The sequence below is a fragment of the Lissotriton vulgaris genome, chromosome 9 (assembly GCF_964263255.1).
Source record: "Lissotriton vulgaris chromosome 9, aLisVul1.2, whole genome shotgun sequence".
In the NCBI taxonomy this organism is placed as follows: Eukaryota; Metazoa; Chordata; class Amphibia; order Caudata; family Salamandridae; genus Lissotriton; species Lissotriton vulgaris.
The window spans coordinates 135918949-135945670 of record NC_141697.1 but is presented as its reverse complement, the minus strand read 5'-3'; the positions used below and the strand labels follow the sequence as shown (position 1 = coordinate 135945670).

General features: G+C 40.9%; 1 protein-coding gene across 1 annotated transcript; it reads left to right on the top strand.

Annotated features, from left to right (window-relative positions):
* LOC147689726 (carbohydrate sulfotransferase 9-like) lies at positions 1-23879 on the top strand. The gene is made up of 2 exons (XM_086939433.1): positions 1-82; positions 23068-23879. The coding sequence occupies exons 1-2, from the start codon at positions 1-3 to the stop codon at positions 23877-23879; spliced, it is 894 nt and encodes a 297-aa protein (XP_086795559.1).
* The last annotated feature ends 2843 nt before the right edge of the window (positions 23880-26722 follow it).

The window sequence follows — 26722 nt, the reverse complement described above, 5'->3', positions numbered from 1 at the left end:
ATGACGACCATCAGAGATGATCTTCCTGCTTCTCACAGCCTCCTTCACTGCAAATGGAACTTTTCGAATCAGACTTTGGAAGGTAACCTATTCAGTGGGACCTGTTCATTGTATCTGGCCTGCCCTCTATCGCTGTCAGTCTACCATGACCTGATGACCACAAGTGGCGCTTTGTGCTTTTAGGTGCTATACTTACCAAACTCTTTGAAACTGCATATCTTTGGTACTAATGATTGGATGTTTGTCATTTTGATGTCAAATAATGTATTAAAGTTGTTCCATTTTTCTAATTCGGTGTGGGATTTTTCTTGTGTTGTGTTTTATTTTATTACTGTTTGTGTGCTGCATACATACCTTGCAAATTGTTGCTAAATTAAGCCAACAACCCAATTTCTCACACTATACTTCAGTGATAAACCAGCCTTCTTTGCTACCAATTAATACATCACAGATTTCTATACCTTTAGGCTCTGGTGTAGTCATCCAGATTGCGCAACTGTTAATATGAACCTTTAGATATCAACGAACTGTGTAGTCTAACTCTAACATTGAAATATAGTGAAACCCATTTGTCTCAAAAGAACGACAAAGAGGATTGTTTTCAAATCAGAAACGTTTATTAACAAATTAAGCAAAGTTACAGGTGTTGTTCATTCAGTTAATAATTTGTCAGATAACCATAAAATTAATTAGACTTAATCAATCCAACAGCGTATTTTCAGTAAACTGTACCATAAATTCTTTGCATGGTACAAGATGCAAAAGAGAGAAATTATCAGTTCCATAAAGTAACTTCCCTAAACTAAATAAATCATCTAAGGATAAAAAGAGGAAAACCTAAAGAGAAGGTGTTAGTCTAAAGTGAACTGAATAAAGGTACAGAGCACAGGAAGGCATCAACATTCAAGAGTTTAACTAAAGAACCAGGGATATTAAATCTCAGGTAGGATAGATCAGCAGAGTTAGGGAAAGGTCTTCCCTCGGCAAAGTCAGGACAAGATCCACTCCTCACTATTGTGAGACACACAGTTAAATACTTTGTTTCATCCAGAACTTCTTCCCACCAACTCCTCTGAGCTGGGCCCAATTAGGTTTCGCAGTCTCCTCGAAACAGGTAAACCCCTCTTTTTTTCATAATCGAACAAAAGTGCACACAGATGCACAACTTTGGCTGTATCATCAGTTCGGACTGCATGGTACAGGAGACACTTTCTCATCCACATGCATGAAGTAAATCACAACTAGCTGTCAATTAAAGTTCTCTAAAAGAAAACAATAAACTCCACTTCTAACTAAGCTTGTTATCTTGCTCCTACAACGAGAAAGAAAACGTGAAAGCACATTTCAAAATCAACATTACGTTTAACAGTGAAAAGGTTTTGAGCAGCTGAGGCTTACTCACAGTTAGGCATACATTTAGAATGTGCATTTTTAAACATACAAATACTATTAGTTACTGATTACTCTTCTGTTTTTCATATGCAACCACACAATAACACACGGATTAACACATGACTATTAAAAATTATAAAGCATACATTTTTCATTGCACCATACAGGACCTTTCACTTTGTAGAGTTTATTAGTTTCAAAGTGGAAAGGTTCTATGTTGTATCAAGTTTGCACTAACCCAGCAATCCTCATCCAACAAGAGTGATGTGAATCTCCTCACTTCCCAGAACTCACTGCCAACCATACATAGGATATGGTGCTGGTTAACAATAGACACATGGTAAGGGAAATGGGACATGAGAGAGAGCAGATGCCCTCCAGTGCTTAATTTGAGCCAGTGGTTTCTGGTGCTCAGCACCAGCACTTAGTTGTCAACATCGGCACTTATGACAGACTGCCATATGGTGGTGCTGTTTATCTAATTTCTATTCAGAAAGGGGGTGGTGATGGACAGAGTATCTGAATTAAACAGAACACTCGTACCCAGTCAAAAGATCAGGGCTTGATCCATCACCGTTTTTTAGCTCACTGCTCCATCCCAGCTCAGAACCTGGCTACATGCAAATTAGTCTGTCCCTGGCCCAGTGCATCATGGGAACAGGGCAGACCAAACTACCAAGCCAATTCTGCTTAATTCAGACACTCTGTTCATCACCACCCCCTTTTCTGAATCGTTTTTGGCCACTATAGGTGTGGCAGGGTATACTCAGAAATGAGTCCCTTGCTCACTGCACCATCAGGATTCAAGCAAGCCGGGCCGACGACGGCTGAAATGCCAGAAACCGGTCCCCGGAAGCTTGTCTCCTTTCCAGTGAAGAATTGGCTTGATAGTCTGGTCTGCCCTGTTCCCATGATGCACTGGGCCAGGGACAGACTAATTTGCATGTAGCCAGGTTCTGAGCTGGGATGGTGCAGTGAGCTAAAAAACGGCGATGGATCAAGCCCTGATCTTTGGACTGGGTAAGAGTGGTCTGCTTAATTCAGACACTCTGTTCATCACCACCCCCTTTTCTGAATAGTTTTTGGCCACTATAGGTGTGGCAGGGTATACTCAGGCATGAGTCCCTTGCTCACTGCACCATCAGGATTCAAGCAAGCCGGGCCGACGACGGCGGAAATGCCAGAAACGGGTCCCCGGAAGCTTGTCTCCTTTTCAGTGAAGAATTGGCTTGGTAGTCTGGTCTGCCCTGTTCCCATGATGCACTGGGCCAGGGACAGACTAATTTGCATGTAGCCAGGTTCTGAGCTGGGATGGTGCAGTGAGCTAAAAAACGGTGATGGATCAAGCCCTGATCTTTGGACTGGGTAAGAGTGGTCTGCTTAAGTTAGCCACTCTGTTCATCACCACCCCCTTTTCTGAATCGTTTTTGGCCACTATAGGTGTGGCAGGGTATACTCAGACATGAGTCCCTTGCTCACTGCACCATCAGGATTCAAGCAAGCCGGGCCTACGACGGCTGAAATGCCAGAAACCGGTCCCCGGAAGCTTGTCTCCTTTCCAGTGTAGAATTGGCTTGGTAGTCTGGTCTGCCCTGTTCCCATGATGCACTGGGCCAGGGACAGACTAATTTGCATGTAGCCAGGTTCTGAGCTGGGATGGTGCAGTGAGCTAAAAAACGGTGATGGATCAAGCCCTGATCTTTGGACTGGGTAAGAGTGGTCTGCTTAATTCAGACACTCTGTTCATCACCACCCCCTTTTCTGAATCTAATTTCGACACAAGCATAACAACAGTTGTTTATTAATTCAATATACATTAATATGCACAATACCTGCCAACAAAGCCATTCCTAAAGTTTGTGGGACTGGACTAGTCAGAATTGTTACAGTTGTAGGAGAGAGATGGTTAGTAGTTGTGCTGTTTCTGTAATTCAGACAGTTGCAGTGGGGTGGTGCAAGCTGAAATGGCCTCCTGACGAGGACCCTGGCACTTATCTTTATACAAATTAAGAACGGATGCCTTCTTGATATTACAGGTGGGCTCAATTTGCAGTGCAGAAGCACTGATATCTAAAGACAAGAAATAGTACTTTCGAACTTCAAAAGTTTGACTCCAGGTCACTGTTACTATAATGACATAGGCTATACCTTCTCAAAATCTCTGTATCTCTATAGTTGGATGAAACTCTGTATCTTTCTGGATGTGAATTAGAAATCACATTTCTATCACATGTGCTAAAAATAATATGAGTGGTAAAACATGTTTCAATGTAGATAAATACCTATCTTTTAAAAAATGGTAAATACAGTCTACGTTCTGAATAAATCTCACTAGAATACAGTTGTAAAATTGCAGCATAATATATGCATATTTGAATCAAAAGGTGTTGACTGACAATAAACGATCACATCCCCAAATATATTAATACAATAATAACATACAGGAAAAATAAAGAAAATACATTCTGTACAAGATTAGTAAATATAACAATTCATAATCTTTGGAAGAATGACTGTAGATACAGTATATAATCATCAAGACTACATTATTGGTCTCACTTGAATAGAATACTTCTCTGTATCCGGAAAGTCTTTGTTAACTCCAGGCAATGGTTCTTTCAACTCTGGTCTCTGGTAATAAGGGTCCGTCAGCAGCAGGATATTAATTGCAGAGCAAAGAACGCTCTGAAACACGAGCAGCTTATTCTTCATGACTCAAAGATGGCAAAGACCCTTGCAAGTTTAGGGAGAGTTCCGTACATTGTGGGACATGTAGTATGTTTTGTCTCCACCAAGCTGTGCCCACACTCTGCAAGCACTGATGACTGCTTCCACCGTAGAAGACTTGTACCCCAAGAAGTTCTAAGTAGGATGTCTCCAAGCCAACCTTGTGTATGTATGGGCCACAGGTACTGCCATCTTGCGGTGCATGGACAGTGTTTTGGGGGGAGAGTTAAATAAATCATTTAGGGGTTGTAAGCTGAGGCAGCTTTCTAATTGACAAAAGATACATAGCATTACTGTCTGGATTTAAGAGAATAGATGATGAATAAACAGCGTGTGCAATCCTCTACATGTGGAGTTATGGCTTCAGCTACCAATTTGTTTTTAAATTCGAGAAGAGATTGGGAGTGGCAGCAGGAGATGTGGTTTTGCTGTACTGTTCCTTCCACTTATTATGTTGTGTTTTATGTTAATGGATGTGTATACTTACCCAGCAACTGGTCAAATAGTACAATATCTCTGCTATTTACCCAGAGGCCGGAAAAACAGTACATAATCTCTTCTGTGTAGACAGCCATGGACGAAATACTAGAGATGATGTACAATTTGAACAGAAGCTGGATAAATACTGTGAAAGAGTGCTTTATTTAGTTGGGCATAAAAAACAGGGCATGGGATAAGGAGGATGGTTAAGACAACAGAAATAAAAAGAACTTAGTGGAGATTCGCGTAGTTCAAGTTGACAACTTACCTCAAATGCTGAAAGGGCACGGCTCAGCTTGGTCGATTTGCAGATAGGTGAAAATGTTGCCCTAAATAGTGAAGAAGAGACCTACACATGACATTGGCAGATGAAGACTAGAGCTACTAGTTCACAAGATAGTGCCCCGACCGTGGGGCAACCAGGAAGTACATAAACAGTAGACCAGAGAGTTTTTAAAATGCAGAATAAAATTTGTGATGCTTCAAATGTCCTTGTTCCATTTACACAAAAAGGGTGTCTCGTGAATCCCTTTTGGTTGTTTCCTGTGTGGTTTTAAGGAATAATGCCAGTGGCAATGGAGGAGTCTTTTCTGCTGCCAGCGAGTCCAAGGTTTCTAGTACGACCAGATGGGGAAGACCATCTTCTAGAACATCATGAGAACCTGAATCTTCTTGTTTTGAAGATATCAGGGAATCAAGTGTATACAGAGATATTTTACAGCAATCCAGTGGACTTCATAGGGAGTCAGGGGAACTTGGTAAAAGAAACAGGTATCAAGGATCTTATAATATTTAGGCAAAGTGGTGTATTGGACATGTGTCACATATCCTTTTGTGGATTTTTACAAAGGGTTTTAGCTACAGACGGTTGAATTAAAACAGATATAGGATTATTAATCTGCTGACTAGAGAAATGAAAGCTATGATAACCATATCTTCTTTAATTGTTTTCTAATTTTCACACTTATCCTGAATTAAGTGTGGTGAGGTATTAATAGAGGTAAGAGTTAAAAGTGTTTGAGATTCGTCCACATGGAGAAAATAGCCTGTTGATTTCTTTTGAAATATTTTAAAATGTCCTTAGGTCAGCATTAGTCAGATGGGTGAAATATTTATGAGTGAAGCTGGTGTTGATAGGAGTACATTTTCAACTTATATTCATGAGCAATGATATTTATGTTGGGAGGAAGGATGGGAGTCATAATGACTACTGATGACTGGCTAAATTTTCTAACACTGTCAGGTTTTTATTTCAAGCCCAGTGAACATTGTTTCTGCAGTGGCTTTCTAAGAGCAGAGGACATACATAATGGCAGACTTTGGTCTTGAAGTAAAACATGTATTCCACATAAGAGTGTTAGGAGAATAAGGATTTCATGGAAGATACAGTGGCTAGCAATAACCATCCCTGTTACAGATGAGTAGTACAAATGTGTTTAAAAAACAAAAAGAGAAATAATAAGTGAGGAAGAGCTGAAATATGAACATTTTTATACTGTTCTGCTTTTTGGTTCTTTCTTTGAGGAATTTTGAAATATATTAGTAATTTGCCCAGTGGATTTCCTAGGACGATATCTGTAGATAAAGTTAGAAGGTTGGTGTCTTTTATAGCTACAGATGGATAAAGAGTTTATTGTTGTCTTTGGAGATTTTAATCAAATCTATCTGGTTTTATATCATCGTAGACATACTTTCCTAGTTATAATGTCAAAGGTCTTTAGAAATTGTGGCATTATAGAGTCTAATACAACATGCTGTTGTTATATCCAGATACTCGCATTATTTATTAATCAATATTAATTTCCTATCAGTATAAAAAATTAAACAAAAATGTTGAGCTTCATAAAGGTGGTCAACACTATCTCCTTTATCCAAAATAGTGCCTTATCCGCTTTACACACATAAAACGCCTCATTCACTGCAGAGGATGCACATCACGTAGTTTAGGATGTTTCATTACAGGGATTCAAATCCGATGTGCTTTGACATTAGAGGCATGTTTGTAGAGTGCACCTTATTAAACATACTTTAAAACAGGATACATTTATAACTGTTATGTTCCTAGCTCTGTCTATTATCAAACTGTTGTTTTTTATTTCATTTTGTTTTCAGTTAATTCATTGTATCTTATCTACCGTACTGTAATATCCCAAATGCATGTTTTCCATCAATTGAATTAACAATTATAATACATACGTGTATGCCCACTGGTTCTGTGAATGGAGTTGGAAATGTATAAGCTAAATAATTTCATTTTCACTGCATGTTTTTGGACTGAATACTGAATACTAAATCATGTTCATCCAACCAAATTTGTAGATTTACAAACACTGACAATCTAAACCTAAATTTCAATAATTAATCTTAGTTTTAAATACTTCGGACCGATTCACAGAACTAACTTAAGACTAAATCCTAAACTTATTACTTTTGGTATTCAAGAAGTTAGGATTTTGTCTTAAGTTTGTCTTAAGACAAACTTAAGACAGACTTAAGACAGAAATAACTTAAGTCTGTCTTGTGTCTGTCTTAAGTTTGTCTTAAGACAAACTTAAGACAAAATCCTAACTTCTGTGAATACCAAAAGAAGTAAGTTTAGGATTTTGTCTTACGTTAGTTCTGTGAATCGGTCCCTTCGAATGAATGATGTATGTGCTTATTAGCTCTGTTTGAAAATTCTATTTCGGAAATTGAAATTATGAATTTATGTAATCCTCAAGTTGTCTTGACTGGTTTACTTCAATTTGCACAATCTTGAAATGTGTCTGGGAAACCATTACACCGGACTATTCTATGCTGCTACTACCATGACAGAGAAAGAACCCAAGAAGATACTCATTGCTTATTTACTTATGAGCTCTCTTTGGAATTTCTTGTTTGGGAATTAAAATTATGAATTGATGTATTCTTGAAGCTGACTTGGCTGGTTTTCTTCACTTTGCAGAACCTTGTAATTTGTCTTGAAAATTATTACGCTTGACTCTTCTATGCTGCTACTACCATGATGGAGAAAGTACACAGGAAGATGTTCATTACTTTTCTTTCTCTACTGTGTTTTGTCCTTGCATTTTACATTGCTCTGCAGCCCAGCCATCCAAAGATCTTAGGTAAGTAATTTCTTTAAGGTGGAAGCAATGGGTGTCTTGTTATACAAATCATAATCTTTCCAAGTGTATTGGTATACTGGCTGGGTTACTTTCTGAGGACAGCCTATGATCCACATTTTACAAGGTAGATGGGGGTTCTCCTTACAAAACACATAGGCAAATTGGCCTATTGATTTTAAAGTAGATTATTGGATGTAAAGGCATAGACTGCTTACCTGGAACAACTATGTTAATTAAGCATATGCATTATTGTATGTTACACCTGTTTACCTTTTCCACAAATTAATTTGGGGAAGGCATGCATGACAAATGCATTTCGATAAAGTGAACCAGTGCCTAGAATTCATATATATCGCACATTTATGCTTGAGATCATATCCTTACTGACACGTATGCTACTAAGCCCCTTAAATATCAATGCATTTTCCCAGAGAAGTAGAATCATTAAAACCTTTTGCTACTTCAGACCCTGGAGCACCAATCAAAGACTCGTTCCCAAACCTGGAGGTACAATTAGCACATCAACAGGTTTGTGAAGGCTTAGGCAATTTGTGATGAGACCTATGTACTAATAGGTTGCATCGAAAAATGTTACATTTTCAGGTGGCCACAAAACGATGCCTATAAAGATTAGTTAAGTTGGTTACAATTTAGAATTCCATGTGAATATGTGGCCTGCAAGGGTAAGCAGGCTAAAATACTTGCATTTTTTTCCCCAAATTGAAACGTTTTATTTTAAAAGGATCCCCTGTTCATTAAAGGGACAGATTCTGTTTAAAAAATATTTCCCTTTTGTTTGGTGAATAGGTTGAGGACGCAATCAGTGGACCACTTATCCCCCACATGCTAGTCAACTCGATTCCTAAAGTGGAACCTTTCTTACTGGGCCAAATTACCCCTGTGTAAATCAGATTATACACAGTTTGCGATGTCAGTATATGATCAATAGTTTGATGCCACAGCTGTGGTGGCAAAACATTGATACATTTGAATACAACTCTCAAATAAATCATAAGGAGACGCTCCTTTCACGTCCACCCAAATTTGCAATTTGTTATGGGTCGTGCAACCCCTTTTGTAAGACAGAATGACATTCTGGTAAAAAGAGTACAAAACACTTTGAAGCACCAGTCATCAGTCTCTGATGTTTCCATCAGATGTTTGCATTTGCACATTTATTTAAAATGTGTTTGTCTAATTGCAGTCTCTGCAAATTAATGAGTAATATATTAATATATGTGTACATTAAGTTGATATGAGAATGGATGAGTTATGCTCATTGTACAGTACTTGTACATTATATTGTAATTTGGTGAAACTGTCAACGAAATGTATGTATGGAAGAAACAAGTGGAATACAACAAATGAAACTGAAATGTTTAGGTAGACAAGTCCATGAACAGTATACAGGTAGTGATTTGATAAAAGATAAGAGGAAAGTGTAAATACTTGCTCCAACACATGGTATGAAGCAACACTGAAACTGAGGAGCCTATTCACAAACTGCAATAGTAGTTTTTGTACAACTACAATAGTACTACTAAACCTGCTAATACTAATAAAATACTACTTACATACCTACACGTGGCGGTCTCTGCCTCCGACTTGCCTATCTTTTCAGTATGAAGATCCCCACCAGTGGCGTAAAAAAAGGTCCCCGCAGGGGACCCCTTTAGCACAGTACAATAGCATGACGGCTCCTGACTGAGTCCGGAGGGGGGGTCTCAATGTAGTTTGTAGGGGGGCCACTCAAGTTTCGTTATGCTAGTGATCCCCACCCCAAATGTGTGGATCTCAGCAAAGGTAAGGATTTGTTTTAGAAGTAAGAGCGGTCAGACAAAGGACAGTGGTTGGACAATGGAGAACACTACTACTAAAGAGTAGGGATTAAGAAAGGAGTAAGGAGGGCTTTAAGGAGGATTAGGGAGGAGTTTAAAGAGAGATCCTCCACCCAAAAAAAAGTAAGTCCATTGCTATTCACAAACTGGCATTCTATAGTTACTACTGCCAAAAGGACCCAAAACAGAAGTAAATGCAATTCAGCTCAGAGCTGGAATAAGCCCAGAACCCTAAATGGCAGGCCACTGATACTGCAACATCTTCCCATAAAACTAAAACTCATAGCAACTAATGCTAAAATAAATGTAATTATTTAAACTATTGTTTTATTTTAAAATAATTTTTCATTAACCTTAATTAATTGAAAAATGAATGTAACATTAATTGTTATTAAACATCATTAAAATACTTTCAATTAATTGTATACATTAAGTTTTATATGTATTATGCACATATCTATATCTATATATATAGATAACATTATATATCTATATACATATACTAGCAGCCCGTCCTGACGTTGTTCGGGCATGAATTGCTGCCGGACACTAGTATATTGTTTTGTAGGTTTTCGTTTTGATAGCATTTCTTATCTGTGACAGGTCTGTGAAACGCTCCGTAAGTATTTATTTATTTATTTATTTTGTAATTTGTACAGCGCATACAATTGCCCGTAGGCATCTCGGCGCTAGAAACTGTGCATGTATTCCCGAAGGCTAAGCCATTAACTATTCTTGATCAAACAGCCAGGTCTTTATTTTTCTGCGGAAATGCATCAGGGACGGGCTGTCTTTGATAGAGGCTGGCCGGGAATTCCATAGTCTGGGCACTGCCACTAGAAAGTACATTGGTGGCACGGCGGCCCACATCTCCAGCAACATACTCATTTTTTTTCACCACCCATTTGAAAAATGCACAGGTCTCTCTCATTGATGGCCAGCACCGACATACACTTTTAGACACATCTCCCGCCACAAGTTCTAGAATTGCGAACTTTAGAGCTGGGGAGCTACGTTCGAATCTCGGCATCAGCTCAACATCCTGTGATTCCAGGCAAATCGCTTTGTCTCCCCGTGCCTACCACAAATGAATGTGTTCTTCTGTAATGTAATTTGTGCTCATGCCATGTTGTCGAGGCCGCGCTACATAATATTGCAAGGAAAAATAAAGTAGGGAAACTCGAGTTCACACACTACTGAACGCGCACTCTTAAGTGCATCAGCAGTGCACTGTGAATTGGAGCGTTTCACAGGCTTGTCACAGATAAGAAATGCTATCAAAACGAAATCCTACAAAACAATATACTACTGGCCGGCAGCAATTCATACCCGGACAACGCCGGGACGGACTGCTAGTATATATATAAATACACATATATACAAATATATATTTGATATTTTAATAATTTACTTTTAAAATGTATATGACTTTACCACACATGCATTTGCGTTATAATGGCATGCGTGATAAATTCATATGCGTTGTAAAAGTTTTAGAAATGATATCTTTGCGGAGTAATAGTCCCGCGTTATAAAAATTGCGCAGTGATGGTATGCGGGATGTTGGTTTGCGGAATATCATCACATATTCCCGGGGGAGGGATAGTCCCTTTCTTGCTATTTCCGTGGAGGCGGGCCTTGTGTCCAGAAGTGCGTGGCCCGAGGCCTGTGCGCAACAGAAGTGGAAAATCTCCAGTGTGCGCATCAGGCGTCACCGGAAGTTAAGGCGAGATTACATTTCCTGCACAATGGCCCCTGTTTGCGCTCCTTCCGGCCCTTGGGAATAGCGCCATGCCTGACCTCCATACAGTAAAGCAGGTGCACGTCACTGGGAGCGCGGGGCAAGCACACCCGGTGCTGGAATGTACAGAACCTGGGAAGAGAAAACAATGAAATATTGGGCATAACGCTCATTTTTTTCCGTAATCCCGCGCCCCGCACACACCCACGCCCCTAGCACACGCCCACAGCACACGATATGAGACATGGCATGAAGGGCGGAATGTACCACACGCCCCAGCGCACGCCCACAGCACAACACAGACACGCCCACAAGAGACTACTTTGCTGGCACGGTTCTTTTACCTTTTAAATGTATATGGTGGGCGTCTGCATAGCCTATGTCCTTCTGCTGCAACTGCCCTTTCCAATGCTATATTGGGTGTTGTGATTGGTGCTGTGGTTCCTGAGATTACCCGCCTCAAAGGTTTGGGCTCTCTCTTTATTATATTAGTATATATATATATATATATATATATATATATATATATATATATATATATATATATATATATATACCATCTTATGCACCATTTCTTAAGAGCCTCAGGGGCCCCGGCCTGGGCCCGCACCATTTCTTAAGAGTCTCAGGGGCCCCGGCCGGGGCCCGCGCACCATTTATAAGTGCCTCAGGCCTGGTGTGGCAGCACCTGGGATTTGGTGGCCCTGTGCAGGTGCACAGCTTGCACATGTCTAAGGCCGCCCCTGGACAAGGAAACTATTAGTGTTGAGGAGAAGCAAAAAGATAAACAAAGACAGGGACATAGGGGCAGATGTGCAGTCAATTGTTTCAGTTGCAAACACTCTGCAGTGGAGTGGAGTTTGCGTCTACAAAAATAGATTCTCCAATGGACAATTCACAAAGTGATAGTGACTGGATACCAATTTGATATTTGGAAGGGGTGACTTTGGGCGTCCTGTCCAAATACAAACTCGGTATTGAATGTTTAAATGTTTTTCAACTGTAACTCCGGTCAGTACGCAGTGAAAAGCATTGATAAGTTACGACTCCAAGCTGGGCTGGTAACACATTTATTATATCATTGGATTATATCATCATTATCGAATATTCCTAACATTTAAAAAGAATCATTGAAAAGGAGAAAACAGGTTAATACTACACTAAGGCTACGAAAAAAGGAAAAGTACATCCCAGAAGCCAGCCTAATAAGGGAATAATCATTAACTACATAGTACGGTCTAACTGACCTTAAGAGTTTGCCGTCTCAAGGCCCAGAACCAACATAAAAATTTCGCCACAGCAATAACTATGTCTGGGCGAGTGTTTGAGACCAAGATACGGAGAGCTGTTAGGCATGATCTAGTACTTAAGTTAGAACACACGGGCCTTAGCCACCTACGGCGAGGGCCCTTGTATGCTGGGCATACAAAAAGTACATGTGTTAATGTTTCTTCCCTTAGATTACATGAGGGGCAGACAGTGTTTGAGGTTTTGTTCCATTTAGCAGTAAAGGATCTTATGGGGAGACTCCCTACTCTGAATTGGAGATAGAGTTTTTTATCACCTGGGATAGTAATTAGATTCCAGTAATCCTCTGGTTCCGACGTGAATTTATGTTCCATAAAAAGAGCTGTGAGCGAACTACTATCTGCTAAAGACAGAGTTTTCCTAGAAATCATAGCCCAGTATAATTCTTTGTATTCATTTTTACTGGGAAAAGAATTCCCAGATGGGTCTTCCCACAAGTGTCGGAGCCCCATATCAGTCAAGTTGCTCTTGATCTTCTGTAACCATATGATTTTAAAAGGCTGAGCAGTTTGTCTGATATGCTTAAGGGCGCAGGCATATGGTGCCAGTTCTGGTGTAATCCAGATACTCCTCCAATAGGCTAGGGGTCTAAACCCTGCCACTTCATCAATGGATACACATCCTAAATCTAACAATAAGGGCTTGGTAGGGGTAGATTGGGCAAAGAAGTCAGTGATCCCAGGAATTTATTTTGCGCAGATACAAGGGGAGTTAAATTTTCATACCCCCATAATTCTGCGACATATGTAATGGAAGCTCTAACCTTTCCATTATAAATCGCTATATCAGGGCCTACCGGTTTGGTATTAGAAAGTTTATATTTTTTAAGTAGGGCTCCTGCTAACTGATTGTGCCTGAGTACTAAGACATCTAGCTGTGGTGACCAGTTCATCCTCCTACCCATAGTCACGCCTAAATAAGTGAATGCATACATCTGCTCCAGAAGCACGTCATTCATTAAAACTCTGCTTTTAATATGTTTATGTTTATGCAACACCATGAACTTGGTTTTGTCAACATTTACTAAAAGGTCGTGGTCGTTGCAAAACTCTGTAAATCTATCAAGGGCACGTTGCAGACCAGATAGCATTTTGGATAAAATTAACGTATCGTCTGCAAACATTAACAAAGGCACCCTTGAACCAACAAGAGTTGGCGCGTCTGTAGGAAAATCAAGATAATATGAAATTACCTTATTAATAAACAGGGAAAATAGTGTAGGTGCAAGGACACATCCTTGCCGCACCCCCTTATTTGCTTAAGCCTAACCAATCGGTAGACAGAGTCTTTGTCAAGAGGCCGGCTACATTCCAAGAAATCAAGGAAAGTAGAGGGGGTAATGCCCAATGGAGAAGCCTCAGATGGAATAAGTTCCAAACCCACCGGAATCACTGATACAAATTTCTGGGAACCCTTTTCCAAACTTAATATTGAGGTAGAAGGACTTTCATGCAGTTCATCTTATTCAGCGGGTATCTGGGGAAGTCAGTCCCACTGATCTAGGCCAGAAAGAGGAGTATGTCTGTGGGTCAAGGGGACCTCACGATATTTAGTCATATGGCTTTGTGGAGCCTGGAGGCGCCAACCCTCCCCATAAAAACTCCAGCCAGATAATGGATAAGGGCCAGATTTATAGAAAAACCCTAGAGGTACAAAAAATACCTTAGCCCTATGTCTGCCGTCCACCCCTCCCAAGTTATCCAGTAAAAACCTAGGCATGTAAACATAATTAAAATTTACAATTACACAGTCACCACCACCTTCTTTCAATGAATGGCCAATCCAAGATGTGCGTCTAACCATAATCAGGTGCCTATTCAAGCCCCCCTCCCAAATCCCAGCATTCTTTAGGTTGGCGGTAAGCCAATGCAAAGCCTTAGACATGAGCTGCTCGGTAGATTCTGTCTGCTTTGTAGGTAGCGTGACACATTCGCTAGGACAACCACCAACGTGCAGCTGCCGGAGGTAGATTGAGGATCGGGCTCCCAGAGTGCACAACATTATGCCCCCTATCTCCTTGTCGGTGAGTATCTACAGGTACAGTAGATTGCCTAGATCGGGGCCAAAATCACCAATAGGAGCCTTGGCTGGAGCTGGTCTCATATCCAAAATGCCATCGGCAGCGGGGCCTATAATCGGCTGAGCAGACTCATACGGCAAATATCCTACTGTTGCTGAGCTTGTAATAGACTCCAATACAGATAGATGTTGAGTTTCCCGGATTGAGCATTTGGGTTTAACTATAACCTGGGCTTGCGTAGAGTTCGCTGGTTGGGTAAACGGAGTACCTGAGAAGGACTTAAGGTCTGCGGCGAGGCCCTCAAGTGCAGAAGAATTCAGTTTCACTTGGTTTTCAACAGTGCCTAGATGGTCTTCAATCCGAGTCAATCTATATGTTATAGGTGATAACAAAGTTGACAAAAGATTTTCTAGCCTTCTCCACATATCTTCATTAGAGTTCGAACCATGATTACCCAATGCTGCAAACTCAAAATCCGGAAGAGTTGTTGCCTGTGTACTATAGTACTTGACACAGCAGTTGATACAGTGGTTGGTATGAGGCCTCCCTTTTTACAGATCCTGGGTGCTTTAGCTGTAGCTGGTCTCTGAGATCCACCCCCTCTTTTCCTTTTAGTTGTGGGATGAGGTTTTATGCTAGTAGTTACTTTGTTCTTTTCCAGAGACCTAGCTGATGTTCGTACGGGTTACACTTGGCACTGTCATTGTGGCTGTTGATGGCTTATTCGGGTTCCCTTGTAGGCTTGGTGAGGAGGACCCCGAAATACTATCCTCATTTATAGATAAGGACATAGATTTATTTACTTGATGATTAACCGGGGAAAGAGCTGCAGCAATTAAGCCTAAAGATGATCTTTTCGTCAAATACGGGTCAAGGGACAGGCGGCGCTCCATTAGCATTATCTCTTTCTCAAGAACTGAGGCTGCCCTAATTATAAATTGGTCTAGAGTCCCCGTTATGCTTTCTCCACTGGGAGCTTCTCCCCTCCTCCCATCACGCTTACTCATTTTTTTTATATTGGGATTTAGTCACAGATTTAATCGAGCTTTCAGTCCAGCAGAATTACAGTAGAATGCTAAACACTAGGACACTTGATAACACTAACCTTGAAGTATGTTGGGGGTTAGAGAGGGGGCCCAGCCCGGCCTCATCCGGTCTCAGACGGGCTCAGATGGGCCCGCCCTTGGCCTGGGCTTCACCCGGCGCGTGCCCGCGCGCTTGCCGCGGAGCGGGATCGGCGAGGTAATTTATGGCCCCCTGCCCCCTGCAGGCTCAGGTGAGGCCGGATACTGCGGGCTGCCTCCTGGGACTTCGAGTCCCACGCTGATCCTTCTCTGTCCCGGTGCTTGCTGCCAAAGACGCGGCGAGATAATTTATCGCCCCCAGCAGGCTCAGGTGAGGGCGGTTACTGCGGGCTGCCTCCTGCCTCCTGGGACTTTGAGTCCCGTGCTGATCCTTCTCTGTCCCAGTGCTTGGGAAGTCAGTACAGCATGTGCTCCCAGTTCACTCGTTCTCTTGTGTGGACAATATAGAACACTTATCAAGGTTGCTTATAACCAGGACATTTGCTCCACTGCCGTTTGGCTAGGTTTGCACTATACAATTGCCACACAAGTACACACACACACAGCATACACAAGGTTGATCCTCAGCTTCTTCTGGGGGGATCAGCAAGCAAAGTCTGTCTGTTACCACTTCCTTTGCATGCAGAGTTTTAATTTCCCAGGCACTGCAGAATCTTATGACAATGTGATAAATGGCATTGCACATGTTCAACATTTGGCCACAGCCATGTGGTTTTAGACCTTCCAGATCTGTTTTCCAGGTTTGTCCTGTTTGTTTAGAGCCCTTGTTTGTCCTTGTGTGTGGCCAAGGGACTCTAACTTCCTGTAACCAATACATAGAATCGGATTACTCTCTAGATAGATGATAAACAGCATCTCATCTGTGTGCACGTACTCTTTACACTCCTGATTTTATTAACTCTTTAATTCCTTGGTCACATGCTTCACTTGCATAGCATCTGAGTATTTCCTTCTGGTCATTTACACAGGCTTCTACAAACAAGTAGTTGTCCATAAGAGTGTCTCATCTTGTTCCGGGTTTAACCAACACAGAAATAAGTGGGCTTTGTCCAACCAAAACACTCATTTATTTTAAATCTATGATGTTCTTGAATAGTCTTTAAAGAGCACCTGTTATGGATGCACCTCTTTTGTGCCTGCCTGGGAACCTTATGTACCCCAGGACTTCCTGTCTTGTGCCTTTCTGGTCCTCTATGTCTTTATTCTCCTGCTCCATGGGATTGCATTGGCCCTATACCAATTTCAGGCGGTAAACAATGCTACTTGTGGACTACCACACTTGGCTATTTTTTCTGTACTTATGGGAGTCGAACTCCTCACATTAATAGATCTCTACCATGACTGTCTGTTTCCAGCGCAAATTGTTGACTGCCTCTCTCTTGTCCATGAGTGTAAAGACCTCCACAGTCCGTTATTGTCAGGCAGAATCAACAATTAATGTGATGTAATGCAAGTGCTCTCTCTCTCTCTCTCTCTCTCTCTCTCTTTGGCATCTTCAGCCACGACTGCCAGGAGAGATCTACATTGGCTCCCTGTTCAGCATAGAGTCTTTTTTAAGATTCTATGTCTTACATACAGAGCTCTTGCGGCTGGCACGGACGATGCACTTGGGTCCCTGCTTACCCGCTATATCCCTACCAGATCTCTTCGATCTGCTGGGTTATTTCAACTGGTAGTGCCCCGCACAAGGCTAGCCAGATGGGGAGCGAGAGCTTTTTCTGTCGCCGCTCCTAAGCTCTGGAACTCTCTCCCAATTGAGGTCAAAACCCTACCCTCAATCGATCTGTTCAAAAAGGCCCTTAAGAAGTGGTACTTTACCAAAGCCTACCAATGAGAGAATGCTGATTTGATTTGCGAGCTGTATTATTTGAATTAGGCGCCTTGACGCCCATTGGGCAAAGTTTGCGCAAGATAAAACTCATTTCATTCATTCATTCTCTCACACATACACCTCTTCCTCGATGTACAACAAGTCTAGGGGCAAAAACCTTCCGAGACAAGATCAGCCAAGTTCACCTTACTTGGCCCTGAACCTGAAATCAAAGGAGAACACATTTAAAAACTCAATAAACACCTTTGAACACACACACACACAATACATATTGACCATACAGTCAGTAACCAGGAGTAAAATAGATAAATTCAACTAAGGCCCCTCTTTACACATTTGGCAGAATTTGGTGTGGGGATAGCGAGAGGGCAGAATCTTTGAACCTAATTGGTATCCCAACAACAGTTCAAGTTTTGACCCCAGACTAGGAAATACCCACACAGAGTTGAGATTACCAGTTCCTTTTCTATACAGTTTTCCCCAATTCATGCTGCAAATCTGCTGTCATTTAACACCTTCTGATAAGAAGCAGAGTATGTGGCCAGGAGGTCAGTAGGCATCAGGGTCTTCGAGGGACAGGGGAGGCTACAAGAGTCCTGGGCAGCACTGTAGCAGTGCCTGTTTCCTACATGAAGTGCTCTGGACAGGGAGAAATTGGGAACGCACCCAAACTTCCACTGCTATTAGCATTAGGCTGTTCTTTACCTTGTGGTGTAGTAGGTAGGAGGTGCACACAGCTATGGACATCTCTGTTGGGCCGGTGCTGTCCTTTTTTAAGGAGCATGGATGGAGGCGAAGGGGATTCAGGGAAGAGCTGGAGCTGCTTGTGGAAGTGTAGGTTGCTGCACCCGTGCAGGCGTGGGCTTGCTTGGGGGCCCTTGCATGTGGTCGGGAGCGCTCTTGCACCTGATCTTGTGACTTTTTGGGTGAGGTAGATCTGGGACTTGATTGGGGGATTATAAGTGAATCCATGGAAAATGGGGGCTGGCCTGAACTCCTGACCTCAGCCTCTGCCTTTGTGAGCCTCTGCACATGTGAAACCAGGTCGCATGTCTCCAGACCCACAATATCAGGTCCAGAGTTTGCGGCTCTGGAATCATCAGGTTTGGAATTCCCTCTGGGTGGAATACTGCCACTTGTACTGAGGATCCAAGAAAGAAAAAACAAAACACAGCAAAGTATAAGATGAAAGGGAAGCTTGGAACCTTAACGTACTGGTCACAGGCCAGCCCTTATGTATCTAGAAGAGGTCAGAGACACCAAGATTAAACTTTAGTGAAAAGAGAAAATAGAACTGCATGCTACACTGTTGCCTGAGAGAAAAAGTTACATGGACCTGTGAGCATGAACATATCTCCTTACTTGTAGTAAAACCTGCTAAAGGTCCTTGTTTGTGGTTCTGCACTCATTCCAAGTGCCACACATTAATATATATGGGTGGATCTGTTGTCACAGTGTCCAATGCAAGCACTCATTACTCTGTCCAATCTTTCATCCTTCATGGAGAATAAAATAAATATCATTGAGTTGGGTAACAGACACATCTGTTTTCAGTCAATAGTACCAATTGACCTATTTACTGCCATATTATTTAATCTCCAGATGAATGACACCACACGATCTACATTTTAATTTGATCCTGTTCCTTTCTAGTTCTCCCCACTCTATTATTCTTGTAGTTATCTTCTTACTTTTCTCTTGGAAAGCTTTGTGAATTATACAAAATGTGCAGTCTGCATCAAGGAAGTAACCCTATAGATGCAGATATCTGAAGTTTGTTATAAATTCTCCACTCTGTTCTGTTTCTCCATCATGGCAGGAGGAGCCGGCAAGAGTCGGGTGTAATGGTTTTCCAGGCTTAGTCTTACCCAGTCTTAGTTAAATATGAAATTCCCGAAACTAATTCTTAATTAAATAATTAATTAATTAATAATAGTAATGAATAATAATTTATTATTAATTATTTAATTCTTGATTCTGACATTGGAATATATCTGTTTCTAAACACTGCCCTGATCTGCCAGTATATTTAATGCCCCATACATGCTCAATTTTTGTGCTTATGAAAATAGTCAATAACTATTTAAAGGAGGTCACAAACACAGTGAAACATTTAGCATTTTGATGTAAGTTTATTTTCACTGATAAGAATTTTATTTTATTTCAGTAATTGTTCAGATCCATTATTAGTTATACCCATTCCGGTTCTTCACTTCACTGATGTCTGTAGATCAACCTTTTGTGTCACCTGTGTTCTGTCCCCAACATTTTTTTTTAATGATGAAGGGGTATTTCACAGTGTTTTCTTTTCTTTAGGTCTAAAGCATGCCAAACTACTGGCAACTTTGGCACCATTTCCATATAGCCTTTGTAGGGACTACATATTGTACCTTACTGACATCCTTTCCTGTAATTAATGTATTATTTACCAGCTCCGTCCCCTCACGACCACAGCCCCATGTGATTGCAACTTGTCATTTGAAAAGAAATGTTCAATAATGGATGGATTTTATAAACATTTTCAGAAAGATAAATAGTTGTTTTTGTACAAAGGCATCTTCATTTAAATCATAATGTAAAGCATTAGTTATATCATTAACTACCAAGAGGAGTGTGTAGTCATGTGTAGGTTTTCACACACATTCGCGCACACACACACACATGCTTGCACACATACACACATGCTTGCACACACCCACACACCCCCAACATTGGAGACTCAAGTTCTCTCTTAAGGGCCTACCCACAAAGGAAAATCTAGATGTATACACTTACTACAAGTAAATTTACTCTTAGACGTTAGAATAAGTTCACTGCTTTTGGCTATTGACCGTTTGCACGTGTAAAGTAACTCCAACGGGGTAGACTTATATGTTCCCACCCCTGAAATAGGAAATTGATCCATTAAAAACCTCACATACGACTTAAAAGTTACTACTAGCAGTGATTTTAGGATCGTATTTGCTGTTCCAAACATTAGTTTAAAGCTAGCAGAACACCTCAGTGCCACATATCCAGCATATCTAAAAAGAAAGCTGTTGGCCCTTAGATTCGGAGTCTGCCATCTTCGGCTGACCAACCCGTATGGAGATACAAAGGTTCAAGTTCGTGCAGACTTTGTGATGCACCGAAGGAAGACAAAATCCACCTAATTTGCCTTTGTCCGGCCTTAAAGCAGCCCCAAACTCTATTACTGAAATCTGCATTCAATGAACAGGGGATTTGGCCGTGCTGCATGGCAATAATTAAGAGCCCCTAGGGATCCCAAGATCAATTGCAAATTGCTGAGATTTTTGACATTGCATGAGAAACAAATCAACCCTGTTGGATTTCCTAGAATATAGCACAACTCCTGAGACTCCTGGGCAGTTCAACCATAGAAACAATACCTCTCAAACATAAAACCAAGGGGCAAATTATCAAGCAGCAGCGATAATTATCGCTGACCGCACTTAGCGCGCATTTTCCTATCGCTGGAACTTATCGCCATGTAAGCGCTGTATTAACAACGCTTAGTGCTATGGCGATAAATATTCAAGCAAAAGCGGGGATATCGCCGTTTTCCATGGAACAAACCTGGCGTCCACTGATGTTCCATGGCAAACTGCGATATCCTTGATTATAGGGCCTGTGGTCTTAGCCACACAATCTACCTCCATGTTAGGGATGCCTTGGTCTGGAATTAAGGCCTAGTTAGCGTGAAAAAAATCAGCAGCGCAAACCAGACGGGGCTTCGTTGTAAATACAGCACCGTTAGCGATATTTTATAATGTAGTTGTAAGGTGCACGCCTACTTTGCATCTCATTAGCGATGCGAAGCGATAGGAAACCAGGCGCTAAGGCAGGGAAACACGCGCTAGAATGTCCTTGTTAATAAAGTGAAAAAATTATCGCCCCTTTTTGCCCAAAAACGGACGCTAAAGCGGCGGTAATGTTATCACCAGCCCTTGATAATATGGCCCCAATAGTGGTATTTTAGTCAAAGGAACGCCTTTCGAAACCTTGCAACAGCTTTCAACAATTTATAGGGTATAATGTGATCACTTATAATCACGTATGTATGGCATTACTCACTTGACAACCGAAGGTTAATCTTTGTAACCCATACATTAGGCAGCCTGGGAACAATGATACTACTATAAATACAAGGCCAGCGAACATTACTAGAGACAGCGGGAACCTTGGCTGCCATAGCAGCATAATCAATGCAAAGTAGAATCAGCACGCACAATGGCACCTCACTTATTCTAATTACGATTGCTTTTAGAACACTTGGCACCTTAAAATGAATTTTAAATAGTAAATACAGTGTCAATTTCATTCATTGTGTTTTGCATGCCTCATGACATTTTTGTATTTAATATTATTGTGATGGTTTCTATTAACTTATAAGAATAAAAAAGATGGAATTGCATTGCATGCCAGATTATTACACTTGCTGCATATTTTCACATGTAACATTTGGACTGCACTTTCATAAGATTCCTCAGTGGGTTATTTGGTGGCAGCAGAGAGATGTGTGTCATGTAACAATCACAGTGAAATAGAGCAAGTTGTCAATGTGCAGAAAGCGGGATCTACTTTACTCTGCAAGTCAGGTAATGTGGCTACTTCACACATTTACTTGTAACATGCAACATAATATAGTTCTGTATTGAGCTTGTTGCCCACATCTGTGCGTAACATGAACATCACTGATTTTAATTCCTGCAGAATCAGCCTAGCCTTTTGCACCATTCTGAAGTCAAGAGTCAACCAAATTAATACATATCTAGGACGGGCATCCCAATTACTTGAAATGTAGTGTTGAAGGTCAAACATAAAATAGTCCTTATCCTGCTTCACTACCTTCTAGCTTCACATTTTCTTCTTCTATGGGTTCTGACCAGTGTATTTAGAGAATCTGTAAATAAATATGAGCTAAAACGGTCCATTTCTAAATGTCTACTTTCAGTCTCTCCATTTTCGATCCCTCCTTTGTTTTTTAACATATTTTTCTCCCTAACCCCTGATCCCTTTCTCTGATAGATGTCAAAGGTAATTCCACTATGTGCTCTACAGCTACATTTTGAATGTTCCCCATATGGAAAGACATTTTTTAAATATGTGTGTAGGTATCTCTGCTGCATTAGGTTGTCTTGAAGAATGTTTATTTAGTACTTTTTTAGCTGTGGCAGAATATGCATTAGCCACTTTGGTCCTGAATTTGAGATGAGTAGTAATGCGAAAAACTCTGATTTGTGGAGGAAGTGGTACATCAGTTTTGGAGGGTTTACCAGGGTAGTGAATCCTCTGGCGGAATCATCTCCACTGCAGTATGGTGGATCCTTCTGCCAGTGCATTCTCCAATGATAAATAATCATTCGACAGAGAGTTTACCACTCACTCCACAAGATGGAAGATTTTCCAATTCCAACTCTAAATCAGACCTTCTTTCTACTGGGGCATCTGTTTTGATGTTTACAAATGTCAACAGATATTTAATAACAGTGAGTTTAATTTCTTTATTTTTTTTCCTTATAAACTTAACTCTTGCAGACCTTGAACAAAATTGGCATGATGTGCAACAGCAGCGTAAAGCCATTTTAAATTATACGTGCACAAAGTTCAGACTCTACCGCCATAATGGCATTCTGGATCCAAGTGTTGCCAAGATGCTGTATGTGGAACACACACATAAATTTATATACTGTGAGGTGCCTAAAGTAGGCTGCACCAGTTGGAAACGGATCCTTCTTCTCCTCAAGATGAATTTGAGTAGGGATTTCTCAGAGTTGTCACAGGAAGCCGTGCACTCAACAAGACTGTACACAAAACTGAGCTCGTACTCTCCTGGCAAGCAGAGGCAACTGCTCAACAATTACACCAAGGTGATGTTCAGTCGGCAACCCTTCGAGAGATTAGTTTCCGCATATCGTGATAAGTTCCTTCGCAATCGGACAGATCAATACTACATAAAGTCGATTGCCGGCTTCATTAAATCAAAATTCAGAAAATCCAATGACTCTAAACGACCTGTGACCTTCATTGAGTTTGTCCGCTTTATCTTTCAAGAGAATCCAAAGCACAGCGACATTCATTGGAGACCAATGTCGCTCCTCTGTGACCCCTGCAATATTCGTTATGATATCATAGGAAAATTTGAGAAGCTGAAACAAGAGTCTAATCGTGTACTTATGGACATTGGTGCTCCTAAAGAGTTTTATTACCCTCATATTATAGAACATGCAACAGACACTGATGATGAGGCCACAAAGACATATTTCAGAAACCTGACCAGCGATCACCTGCAAGGCCTTGTTAATAGATATTACCTGGACTTCAAACTGTTCGGCTACCCTGTCTTCTAAAACAAAAGGGGCTTGTAAACAGTAATGGCAGATATCGTTTGTATTCGGAGTCACTGAGCTTAAAAATTGTGAAAGGTTTATGCATATCCATAATATTTACCTCTTCAGTTTGCAGGTGCTGAACTTAAGTGGGGTTCTGTAGAATCTGCATATTCAATTTGGACAGCTGTACTGTTTCCTGTGTGTAGTGTTTTGACAGGCAAGTATTGCATGTTCTAGTGTTCTACTCTGGTATATGATGGGAGAGTCCTGGGTTTGACAATTGCTCACTCTACCTAAACCTGAAACGTTATATCAGAGTTTGGTTCCTGGAATAAATTTACTATGTGCACGTAATGCTAAGGTGTGAACAAGAACAAAAAATTAACTTTCTCAAATTGCTGCAAAATTAAAGGTCTAATTAGTTAAGTAAAGAAGTTCTGTAGGACTTCCATTACCTAAAGTAGTTTGTTATAGGTGTGGGTCTGTTGTTCATATATCCTACTTTAAGTATGCATAAAAGATGGATGAATTGAAACAAGTTTATAATTAAGTGCTACAAAACAGATTTGGCCCTTTTTGTGCCAATTCCAAGATCTGTATACGTGCTTTATTTGTGTTTGAGGTATAGACACACATTCATATTCAATGTAAATTTGAGAGTCTCATCCACATTTTAACATTAAGGATGCAAAAGATTGTTTCTACACTAGTGCATCACAGCCAGTTAGTAAATGAAAGGTTAGATATTCAAACATACATAGATATATTGGATTTGCATAATGACATACATATCCAGACATATAGAAACATTCATACCTAGAAGATATATTTGATTTGCACAATAATTCCAAAGTTGCAGTATGCCTCAATGGTGACAAGGCATTAAACAGGGTAAGGTGGTCTTTTTTTTATAATTACACAATTGCAAGAAACTTCCTTGAGGATAATATTCAACTTTTCATGTAAATGGATCTTTTAAACTTATTTGTATTGAATAATGTTGCTAGCATAATGGCCTTTCAATATATATTTTTCCTTTTACTACATAATTTGCCACTACCCAAATGCTGTTTTGGGTAGAGTCCCCAAACGTTTTTGTAGATTTGTATTCCCATACAACAAAGTTTATGCTATTGTTATTGTCCTAATGTAATTCATAATTGACTATATGACAGCAAATGGCCCAACAATGTATGGGGAGCGCTGCTATCTCCCCTGTAGAGAACTCCATCCAACTTGGTGCAGGATTTGTGGCCCAATATCATTTAAGATTCACAATTTCACATGATCCCAAAAATCCTTGACTGGAATCCATGACAGTTGTGAAATAGTGTTTAAATTAGAATGTTAACACTCTCAGTACACTACATTGCACCTCATCACTGGGTATGACTAAATTGTCACACAGATTATAGTGGAGAAGTGTGGCTCAGGGGTTAGAGGCGGCAGACCAGGAAGCTAAGATCGGCCCTGCACCAGGGTTTAATTCCCCGCCTCGGCGGATCTTGGGCTAAAAACTCCCCGGTCTCGATAATTCTCGCTCCGGTGCCTTCTCGACTCACGGGTTCACGCTCTGCGACTCTGGGCAATAGCTTGCTTAATCTCCACAACGGCCCCTCGTGGCGGGATGCCTGGCTTTCACCTTGTGGATACCCTGCCGGGTCCTCTCACAGGGGAATACCAGGACGGGTTCCCTAGGCAAGCGCCAGGATGCCCTTTGGGTGACAGGTTGCGCTATATAAGTACACCTACATTTACATTATGGTAGATAACTGCTAATGTTAATTAGATATGGATATTATTCTCATTACAATACTAAATCATGCATCAATTATTTCACCATCAATCTATGTGATTATGTTCCTCTGTATTTTGGATGACATTCATCCTTGTGACTGGCACACAAATGTTTCTCATTGCTTGCAAAATATTGGGGATCCCAGCCCTATTCATACATTTTAGAAATGATCCAGCGCTGAAAGGGATATCTCCTGATAATGTAAAGTACTAACCTATGCTGATTGGGATGGGTGTGTCGTGTAAGCAAAAACAATTCCCAACAGGTATCATGCAAAGACAATTTCAATGATGTATGCAATATGCATTACACAAAGGAAGAAACCAAGGAGTCATTTGAGTTTTTTGATAAAAGGCAGTATTATTCACCAAGAGACAAGGGGGAATGGTCTTTCTGGAGCTCCAGCATTTACTGCTTGCAGCCACCCCCAGAAGAGCCCCAATTGCCTTCAACAGCCCTGATTCACTTCACTCAGACGCTGAAAATATCCCGCCTGCTGATCAGATACAATCTACGATCAGTTTTCGACCTTTTAGCGACCGCTTGGACTTCGGCTACCCACGCCTCCCGGCCTGGGTACCACTCACTGGTTCCATTGACAACCCTGTCCTGATGACGATCCCGACTGAAGGGGATCGAAACGCCGTCGACTTCACAGCTGGAATTATATGACGCATTTCACGTTTTGTGCTCCTGTTCAAATTTTGAAAAATCTTAATTTAAAGTGATTACAACTTGTTTCTGTGGAGCTATTATTTGATGTAAATACTTCATTTCCATGCATCAATCACGCTGTTCACTTTAGCACTTGCACCTTCACCATCACTAATTGTATATAGCACCTTGCACCAAGTGCCACTGTGTTGTCACATGATCTGCTCTGTACAGTGCTGTTTTAACTGTATTGCCATGTGAAAGACCATTCCCCCTTGTCTCTTGGTGAATAATACTGCCTTTTATCAAAAAACTCAAATGACTCCTTGGTTTCTTCCTTTGCGTAATGCATATTGCATACATCATTGAAATTGTCTTTGCATGATACCTGTTGGGAATTGTTTTTGCT

Bases quoted from the DNA above. Each gene is read 5' to 3' on its own strand.
- LOC147689726 (XM_086939433.1), top strand. From the start codon at position 1: ATGACGACCATCAGAGATGATCTTCCTGCTTCTCACAGCCTCCTTCAC. The intron at 83-23,067 runs GTAACCTATTCA...TAACTCTTGCAG, and splicing joins TTCGAATCAGACTTTGGAAG to ACCTTGAACAAAATTGGCAT.